This window comes from Neltuma alba, unplaced genomic scaffold (assembly GCF_004799145.2).
Source record: "Neltuma alba isolate B1F8T4 unplaced genomic scaffold, ASM479914v2 tig00012838_pilon, whole genome shotgun sequence".
Classification (NCBI taxonomy): domain Eukaryota; kingdom Viridiplantae; phylum Streptophyta; class Magnoliopsida; order Fabales; family Fabaceae; genus Neltuma; species Neltuma alba.
The window spans coordinates 98,393-109,106 of record NW_021637227.1 but is presented as its reverse complement, the minus strand read 5'-3'; the positions used below and the strand labels follow the sequence as shown (position 1 = coordinate 109,106).

At 34.9% G+C, this 10,714-nt stretch overlaps 1 protein-coding gene and 1 pseudogene across 2 annotated transcripts; both read left to right on the top strand.

Moving 5' to 3' along the window:
- Window positions 1-540: 540 nt before the first annotated feature.
- LOC114731617 (protein WALLS ARE THIN 1-like) lies at window positions 541-2,883 on the top strand (annotated as a pseudogene).
- A 3,197-nt stretch (window positions 2,884-6,080) lies between these two features.
- LOC114731614 (protein RTE1-HOMOLOG) lies at window positions 6,081-8,010 on the top strand. Of its 2 annotated transcripts, none has more exons than XM_028918828.1 (3): window positions 6,081-6,216; window positions 6,829-7,124; window positions 7,497-8,010. In XM_028918828.1, exons 2-3 carry the CDS (start codon window positions 6,855-6,857, stop codon window positions 7,920-7,922), a joined length of 696 nt encoding a protein of 231 aa, XP_028774661.1. In that variant the 5' UTR covers window positions 6,081-6,216; window positions 6,829-6,854; the 3' UTR covers window positions 7,923-8,010. The 2 variants fall into 2 exon arrangements, with proteins under 2 accessions (XP_028774661.1, XP_028774662.1); XM_028918829.1 differs by having other exon boundaries at window positions 6,082-6,216; window positions 7,500-8,010.
- Window positions 8,011-10,714: the final 2,704 nt, after the last annotated feature.

Below are 10,714 nucleotides of genomic sequence, written 5' to 3'. Positions count from 1 at the left end.
CAAAAGGTATTATATTGTTTAACGCCATTTTACTTTTTATACCACGTTTGATGTTAATTATAAAATCCTATTATTTAAGAAGGTATTATAATTAGAACTGGAAGTGATACTGAGTATGTTAATAATATGACAAATGCCGTGTTTTATGCACAAATTATTTACATAGATATCTCGGGATCGGGTGATGCAAGGATCGGATTTGAGTTTGACAGACTTTCTGCCTCTCTGCCTCTGGGTATGACTCATAATCATTATATGCTCCTGTGCACAATTCAAATGCAGTTTACCCGACTGATTTCTTGGATTTGTTTTTAATACTAGTACTCCCTCTTCATCCGCTTCATACCACCCGATTTCCTAATCTGTTATCGTCTCTAATAGGAACCAAAGGCCATCGCTAACCATTTCTTGTGTGATACGGTTCTTCTTACTTGGACTTGTCGGGTATGACCATGATTTCTTCACAAGGCAGCTCCACTGATTCAGTTACTGACACGACATATTAGTCTAACTTTCAGATCTTGATTTTCCCTGCGGCAGAATAACAATGAAAGAAGGATTCTATCTCGTGGGTCTGGAAAATACATCTCCAACATTTGCGTCCGCTACGCAGATTCTGTTCCGGCTCTAACCTTTCTCATGGCTGTACTACTCAGGCAAGTTATAATTAATTCACAGTCTCAAGGACGATAAACATATGATTACTCACTTAAGGTTAGAAAGATGTATCAGAACTTCATCACTGAGAATTTTAGATCTTTTCTACCCCATTTTTCGTATTAGCACTAAGTAGGGTGGCCTCTGTTACATCCACGCTTCCACGTTCAAGTACAAAGGTTTACGAATAAGGCTTAGTAACTTGAAGGGGAAAAAAAAAAGGAAAGAAAGAAAAAGAAAAATCATCTATACTTACCCTTAGGGCCATATGTATTTCGTTAAGTGCAGATTTGAGAGCGTACGGATAAACAGGATATCGGGGGCAGCAAAGGTCTTTGGAGTCATTGCTTCCGTAGTAGGAGCTTCAGTGATTACACTGTTCAAGGGACCTATCATTTATAATCCACATTCAGCTTTACATCAGAAACACCTGCTGCCGTTATTAGGGGGTGGCTATGAGAAAAGCTGGACCTTGGGTTGCATTGGGCTCATTGGTCACTGCGTAAGTTGGTCTGGTTGGATTGTTATGCAAGCATCTGTGCTGAAAAAATTCCCAGCCCCACTCTCGGTTTCAGCATCTACTTGCTTCTTCGGTATTGTGCAATTTTCGATACTGGCAGCCTCCTTTGAGCATGATTCTGAAGCCTGGAAGCTTAACTCTAGCGAGGAGCTCTGTGGCATTCTGTATGCGGTTTGTGAATCAAACTCATGCTTAAACTGCATCTTCCTTTGTTAATAATTTAGCATATAACTATAAGCCATTGTGTATTAGCATAATCCCTACATTTTCGGTGTTTTTCTTTTCAATTTGATGACAAGGGCAGCAAGTTTAAATTGGCCATGACTCATTGGAAATTGGGAATCATAATTGATGACCTTCACAACCTAAACACTAATTTTTTAGATACACATACGGAGAGAAGATATTTTACTGTCCGCTTGCTTGCATTCTTGGCATAGGTTGCTCAATGTCTAGATGGCATCCAATAGTATGACAGAAAAAGACTCGTTGTTTCAGGGAGTGATGGTTTCAGCGCTAGCAGCAGCATTACAGATATGGGCTATTGGCCAGGGAGGGCCCGTGTTTACTTCTATCTATCAGCCTGTGCAGACAATAATTGTAGGTTTAATCGCATCTTTTGCTTTAGGTGAAGAATTCTTCTTGGGAGGGTGAGTTCTCATCATCCAAACCCCTTCACTTGCATTTTGTTTTATTCAAAATTTTACCAGGGCGAAATATGCGTGATATACTTTTGAAGAGCTATTACTGTCTCAGGGGTATAAAACTTTCATTGTAAGCTTCTTATGCCCTTTCCTAATTTCGGCCTGAAAGCTACACTTGGCTTCGGAGCTGCCTTGATTAACACATGTACATGTCGTATACACTCATGAAATAACAGCAATTGGAGAAAAGATAGAGGACAGAAGCGAACAAGTGTAGAATGGTAACAAACTAGCTAGGCTGCTCTGCTCTGTCATTGAAATAGATTTTAAAATGCATTTGTAGCTGCCAGCTGATGTCTCGTTCTTTCATATTGAGTTGAGCTAAGTTTGTTGTCTTGAGTTTAATCACTTTCTCGAAGCTATTAAGTGATTAGTAATTTCATTTAACTTAATCCATTCTTCGTCCGAGATAAAGACATTCACGTAGAAAATAATGATTCTTGGATTAACGAACAGAATGTCAAGCTTCCTCGTTTCCTTCGGGCTGTGCTACAGAATGCTTATTTACAGTACTTTTGCAATGCAGAATTATTGGAGCTTGTTTGATCATATTTGGATTATACCTTGTTGTTTGGGGAAAAAGTGAAGAAGCCAAGCCCAGCAAAGAGGTCATAGTCCCCTGTCCTTCGAAGGAGCATGTGGAAGAAAATTCGGATAATTCTTCCCTTGTGCAACCGCTGATTCCACCACAAATTCTTTAGGTGGCAGAGAGTTCCGTGGATTTTTTTTTTCCCCAGACAAGTTATGATTTGTTTTTAGCAATGTTACAGTTTGTTTCACAATTTATCCAGGGGGATAGCAGGCTCTAACCTTCATTTACTTAAAACCAGACATAAGGGCATTTAGACATTTACACAGATATAAAAGAGGCTGTGTATATAGTTGATGCCTCGTGATCTTGTGCTGTTATTGATCAAAGTTTTATATAGATTCTGATCAGCAAAATCTTTTAAGAGTTGTATTCCATTCAAACACTGAGGTGGGAAGTGGCAAGTTTGCTCACGTCATGAGTGGATAACCTTGTAAACGGGGACAAGGTGGTTCCTAACCCCGACTTGGGAGCCTAAACCAGGCTGCCTCTCATTACTTGTTTTTTCTCCTACCAACTGATTAGACTTACAAACCTAAGGAACGTCACCTCACAGCTATGCTTACTCTAACTCATTCTGAGTAAACCACGTTTTAAATGTCACCTGAAGCATGCCCTAGCTTTGCTAAACATTAAACATAAGATAGCACAAACATTGGCTTTGTTTGGATTCATGTTTTGAATGCCAAACTTCCTTTGAATGTGTGAAAGGTGGGTTGGTGGTAAATCTGAAGTAAAGATATGTTTAGATCAGCCGTTTTTTTTTTCCAGTTGACTTTGAGGGAAAAGCACATTACTGCAAAAGCCAAATCAAGCTGCTTCTTACAGTGCTTAAACTAAAATATAAGCACACTCGCCTTTGGGACGTACAGCTATGCAAATGGACTCACGATGAATGTTTGTATCGTGGGCAATCAAATTTGTGCTGTTATTGTTTTGTCTCCTTAGTGTAAGAATTTTATGGACTTGAGGAGCTGAACTCTTTAGTTATTTGCATTTGATCTCTCCTTTCATGGCTATGCCATCCCTTTCTTTTTTTTAAAAAAAGTAAACCAATCATTTTTATGAATTTTTTTCCGCCAGCATTTTTTATCAAGTGTAAGGTCACTGTAGACTTGTAGCTGTATCAATGTCAATTACTTTACGAATATGTTAAACTTTTTCCCAAAAAAAATTCAAATTTAATACTCATCCGATTCTTAATATAAAATCTAATTAACTAATTTGAGTAAATTAATAATATTGATTAAATTAGTTAATGTGATTTTTTTTTCTAAAACACCAAAAGCATCTTCATTAATTACCTCTCTCTCTCTTGCTTGATGATTATTAGGAAAATATCAATAGAGTTAATTGGAACAAAATTGATAAATATGTAAAATAAGTCTTTTATATAGGATCAACATTAACTCTCTAATTGACACATGTATTAAGAACGGGAGGAACATCATCATACATTTATAAATAGAGACCTGTGATTGAAGAGATTTTTTTAACTATAATTGATGGGAGACAGTACAGGTTGAAGAAGAAAGGAGGCGACGAACGTCCATGGATCTGGAACTGAAAAATTTTTCTTTCGCCATCGAGCACGCCTGGAACAAGAAATTGGAAGTCCCCCAGGTCAAAAGCGGCGCCCTTGCCGCCTCGCTTCTAAAATCTCCATCTTCCTATACCTAGGCCCTGTTTGGATGACACTGGAAACCATGGTTTGGAATTTGGCTTGCACAAAATGTCATCCAAACAGGCACACATTTTTTTTAAACTGTGGTTTTGCTTGAAACCATGGTTTCATCAGAAGCCAGAAATTCTCGCTTCTGGCTCAATAATTGAAGGCAACCGCATTTGATCCAAAAATACCCTTGAAATCTGCTGGCTGACACCCAATAATTGAAGGCAACGGACTACTCTGCTCGCGCATTCTCTTCGCTTTTGCTCTGCTCGCGATTCTCTCCGCTGTGCTCTACTCACATCGCGATCACTCTTCTGCTCGCTTCGCTTTGCTCTGATCGCGATTTCCGCTATCTCCAATTCCACCAGATGTCTCTCTCCCTCCGACAACCTCACTCTCGACTTCAGATACGCTGTGGCTCCGAACCAGAAGGAGGTGCTGCTGTTCTTCGATTGCGACTTGTCATCGCTGCCGGAGGAGATGAAACAAAACGTATTGGGGTGTTCTGAAGGGAACAGAACGAGGTCGGTGCTGGGCATGGCAGTGGATGACGCAGATAAGAAGTTGAAGTATGCGAAGGATAATTGCAAGGGTGGGCCGACTATTAGGACGGTGGTAGAGAATGTGGAAGGAGAGATAAGAGAGGCTTTCATGTTTAAAATCTTTAAAGAAAATTAATATTTTTCTGTTAGCAAAAAAAAATCATTTTTCTATAAACATATTTAATATTATGTTTTATAAATATATATACACATATTAATTATGTACTAATTATATTATCTTATATATTATTAATTATGTTAGTAAAAAAATTTTCATTAACAATTTTATTTTTTCAAATCAAAATATATCATAAAATCTATCCCTTATATAATTATCATATTAACTTATACCTTTTTTGGTAATTTTCACATGTAAAAAGTGCTTCTGGTAATAATCATCCAAACACTCTCACTTCTCAGAATCACTTTTTCTCAGAATCTATTCTCAACAGAATCTATTCTCCAGAATCACTTTTCCAAATCACGGTTTGGTTTCATCCAAACACACCCCTAATAGGTTAGGTTGAAAAAACGTAAAAAAAAGAATACGACAAAACTATCATTTAATTCCCTAACTTTTATTTACACTAGTGTGCCCAAAAAAAATAAATTGAAAAAATAGAAATAATCAATTATTGTCTTTCATCATCAGTTTTTAATTAAACTCCAAAAAAACACTGCCCAAAATAAAATAATATCCTAAAGTGAAAATTCATTTAAATAATGAAACAAAGTATAAGCTAAAGAAGCTCAATTAACTACAATTGATTACTAAAAAGACCAATCGAAAAGGATAGAAATATATAAAATATGATTTATCAATAAAAATTGGATAATTAAAGAGAATAATTGCAGAAAATTTAATTTTTAAGCACATTTCAAATTTAATTAAAAATATTTATAAACAAATATGAATATTTTTAATTAAATTATAATATTTTAATAATTACCGGTCTGACTCCGGATTGACTCCGATCAGACCCTCTGACCCTTGAACCACTATCTCGACCGGTTCAATGACCAGTCCGGTTTTCAGTACCTTGATAAATACTACTCCTCTTCTTTGTAAGAGTTATTTTATAGTGCATATTATACCATAAAAGTAGGTCATATATTAAGGAGATGAGCTGTCCTGTAATTAAAAAAAAACGTGAATAAGTACGATCGATTAACTGTGAAGTTTTTTTTTGGAGTAAATTTACTGTGAAGTTTTAATTTTATTCGCCGCGCACTAATTGTACCGCGTTTTCTTCAAAGAAAATAGACCCCTTGCAAAATGCCACAACTCACAAGGGCAAAAAAATCTCCTAGTTAGTGAAAACGAATTAAAAAAAAAAAAACCGAAATGGCTCCCGGGAGGGAGGCCCAGGGAACCAAAAAAACGTCGTCTGATTCGACGGAGCCCCGTAATACGCCTCGTCAAGCAAATTCTTCCTCCTCCAGGGGTATAGAACGCGCGCACCCATCAGTACCTGCAGAAATAGCCGAGTAACCCTAGATCGGATCCTTTTCATCTTCCGCATTTGGATCCTGTAAGTCTATAATCATGTTACTGCTATTGTTTTTGTGACATTTTTATCAGGGCTGCATCTGCTGTTTTAGATAATTCCGACAAATGTTAAATCGTTCGTTTTTTCTGACCCTCCATGCCTTTCTGGACCGTTCATCTATACCCTCTGTGCTAAATAAAAGAGCCAAGCTGAGCACAAGAAATGCGAAATTTCTAAACTCTGTTAACTCTAGACAAGTTTTATGCTCTTTTTTTCTCGGGTAATAAAAGCTAAGCAAGACTATGATAAACCTGGAAGACGTTGAAATTAAATTGAGTGCTGTTCTTGGTTGGAGTATTGAAAGGAAATTTGTCTAGTATCATAGGTTCGCGATGTAAATTGCCTAAGTTGCCTCGCCTCTGAATTTCTTCAATATAATCTGGTGGATTCTTAGGCTATCTATGTCCTCCAATGTTATAGGTAAGCTCCATGTCAACTGCAACCTAGAGAAACACATTACACTTGCATTCTTGCCGCATCATCATCTTCATAGTTGATTTGGTTAAGGTTCAAATCATGTTTGCTTGTGTGTGTGTGTGTGTGTGTGTGTGTAAGTAAAAAGGACTCCTTTTTGATACCACATGTTATCTTTAGGAAAGTCGTTATCCGTCGATTTCTCAATGGAATCAGATTTGGACCCTGAACGCCAGCAGATCGTGGAAGGAAGTTTTTCTCATCCTATGCAAATTGATCCCAGTCGGGCACGTTTTCCATGTTGTATTGTGTGGTCACCTCTTCCTGTTATCTCATGGTTGATTCCTTTCATTGGTCACATTGGCATCTGCAGAGAGGATGGAGTAATATTGGATTTTGCGGGGCCTAATTTTGTGTGTGTAGACAACTTTGCATTTGGAGCCCCAACTCGCTATATTCAGATAAGTAAAGAAAAGGTATGTGATATTATTTGCTTTTATTATCAATTTGGATGGGAAGAAATGCAAAGGTCGCCCCCTTAGTAGCCAACATTTATGCTGGAAAAAAATGGCCTAAACCAAAAACTAGGTAGACGCTGTTTTTATCAGCACGATAAATAAAGGAGCAATTAGAGCTCTTCACTTCGTTGTGGAATGACTGCAACTTTTAGGTATTTGTGTAATTGTATTCCTTCGGGCTTTTGGCATGATCCTCTGATGCATACTCTGGCCGATCTGTGACCATTGTGAAGACCTATAATTTAGAGTAGTTTCTACTTAATCCATGTTGTTTACCCATTTGTTTCTTCTCCTTCTTGCTTCTGATATGTTCTTTATAATCCCTGCCAGCAGTGTTGCATCCCCTCCCGTCGATCTGCTTTCAGTGGAGAGGATCAATTCATGCGGGATGAAGCCAGTGGGGACTTGAGGACATGGGATGACGCGCTTATGAAGAGCACCCAAGAATTCCAGCATCGATCTTACAATCTTTTAACATGCAATTGTCACTCGTTTGTTGCCAATAATTTAAATAGGCTGGGCTTCTTGTCTGGTGGGTGGAACGTGGTAAACCTTGCTATTTACATTTTACTCAATGGTTCTTGGGTCTCCACAGCAACTGTTTTGAAATCTGTTTTACCCTTTGCTGTTGTGTTTTTTCTTGGAATCACGTTTGGGGGCTTCACCTTCCTAGCTTATTGGTCATTTTTCACCTTTGCTCTTGTTGGTTGGTTCCTTGTTGGTACTTACTGTTTCAAAAACTTGATTTACCTGTAGCATGTATATTACGTATTGCCACAATGTTTAATACCGTAATTCAGTTTTAAGTCTGGTAGAGATATCCAGACTATATCATTTATTATCTGCCCAAGTGATTTTTTTTTTTTGGTTGGCATCTGTCCAAGTGATTTTTATAGTCACACCTTTCCCAGCCGACCTTTTTCTTGTTAAATAAATTGTGCATGGTATTGATTATTGACTCATCGATTTTTTTTTGGGTACAATTGTTGTTCATCAGACTGGATAATTATTAGGGAAGTTCGGCCCAATATGTTTAAAAGGATAAATTAAAAGTTGTGGAAGGGATATAGGATGGTCATATGTTTGAGTTGGGTTTTGTAGATTAAACGAGAGAATTACATTTTATTCAGGCACAACAATGGTCTAATTCAAATTAAAAACAAAACTTTACTACTCCCTCCGGTCTTTATTACTAATTTCGGATAATTAATTTACACATAATGAATAATTAGTTAAAATCAGTTAAAAATATTAAATAGGTTAAAAATATAGTTTTATTTTCAAGTATGCTCTTATAATAAATGAAAAAAAAAATATTAAAGAGAATGTATAGATAAATGTGATAAGAGAGTATAACAAAAGAAAAAGAATAAATAACTAAGGGTAAACTTTAAAAAAAAAATGTATTAAATGTTTAGACAAATTTTAAATTGAAACTTATAAAATAGATTATATCACTCTTCAAATTTGAAGTTTATAAGTAGGACCTGAATGAGTATCTAATAGGGATCAGTTTTTTTGACCTGGGATCTAACAGCCGGTTGTTGTACCAATAAAAGAATGTTAAGCCGTAAAGCTCACAATATTTTAATTAAAAGAAATATTTAATATTAAGTGTTATAATTTATGTTTTCATGTTGGATGCAACATTGCTTGAATAAATAAAACTAACATAAATTATAGGAACTGAAAACAAAAAAAAATTATTTAAAGGCTATTTATATTTATAATTTTAAATCATTTAATAACATTCAGAAATTTCTAATTATACATTATGACTTGATTATAAATTTGTTAAAAATATAGACCTGAATTTTGATTTAGGTATTTTAGTTAGATTTAATTAAGATTCTTACATCTAAATTTTTCAAAATTATAAGGAAGAAAGGATGACTTTCTATATCCGATTCCTAATATAAGACCTTATTTGACTTTTATTTTGGTCCTAAATATAAGATCTCAATCTACTTTATCTCTAGTATTTATACATTTGTTTCCAAAATAATTTTTCTAATAAAAGTAGTTCTAACTAACACATTTAATTAGCAAGGATATTTTAGTAGAGACAACAACTATTTATTACAAACAACTAACTTAACTTATTTTTTTAATCTATTCTAATTAATTAACTAACTCTTATAATTGGAAGTCATGGTAATATATGCATAAAGATCTGTTGTCAATATGTCAATTCTAATATTGGCCTCAATTTGACAACAGTTGCAAGCGAGCAGTGTGATTGGCAATGGCTGGGGAAACGCGGGGGATTGCACGTGCATGAATATTATTTTTTTTATAATTGAAAAATCATCTATTTTAATAGTACGCAAAATTAAATATCAAAATTCTTACATTATACTCTTCTGATTTTTAATATAAGACTTAATTATTAAGTTAATTTTGATTCTAAACATAAGACCTATTTCTTATGTTTATCAATTTTTTTAAATTATTCTTATAGATATTTCCTTAATCATAATTAAGTAGAAGAGAAAGGGAGATATCAAAGAAAATAATTATAGTGTTTTAGAAAAAACATGTCATATTTTTTTATAATTAACTTACTTATTTAATTTTTAATCTAATAAAATTAGTTAAATAAGTCTTATATTAAAAATTAGAAAGTATTATATGGGGAGATTATACCCGAAAATAGGGGTGTGCATGAAGCCCAAATGCCCGCAGAGCCCGCCCGAGCCCGAAGAAAAATTGCCCAGCCCAACCCGAAAAAAAAGAGCCCGAAAAAGAATGGGCATCTTTGGGCTGGGCATTTCATGGGCAGGGCTGGGCATCGGGCAGGACATGCTGCCCTGCCCATTTGGCCCTGCCCAGATTATATATATTATAATTATAAAACAATATTAATATATTACATTTCTTTACCTAAAAAAAAGTTATCTCCCTCCTCTTTGCAATTTAACTTATTATTATTACATGTCTATTAGTTTTCTATTTTAGGGGATCTAATTCTTCTAAAGAAGCAGTTGTATCTTGTTTTTAACTTGTTCTTCGTGAGCTTTATTGTGCATATCCTATTGTTTGTTGTTGTTGTAGTGTTGGCTATTTATAAGTCAATCTTCCCCTCTATGTCATTAACAACTTTCTTTGTTAGAGAATGGAGTTCATACATTACATATTTGTATAATAAACAATTTTGAATATTTATGCAAGATAGAAAACAAGATTGGGGTAGGAGCATGGAAAGAAAATTGGGGTTTAATTATCTGAATTACATGTTTTCTATTTAATTTATATTTAGTTATTTTGTATTAATTTTTTATGAACAAGTCATATGATAGAAAGAAGTCTTTTAATTGTATGGACTGCTAACTGCATTGTATCGCATAATAAGTATTTACATATTAAAAGTCGTTATATTAAATTATTATGAGATTATAAGATTTTTTATTTTTCTTTTTACAATTATTTTCACCCCATTTTTATATGGTCTATGTTATTCCTGTTAGCCTATTGCTTCAGTTTTAATATCTTTTGCAATCCTTTAGGTAACATTTAATTTTTGCCACTTAAATGGATAATCAAGTTTC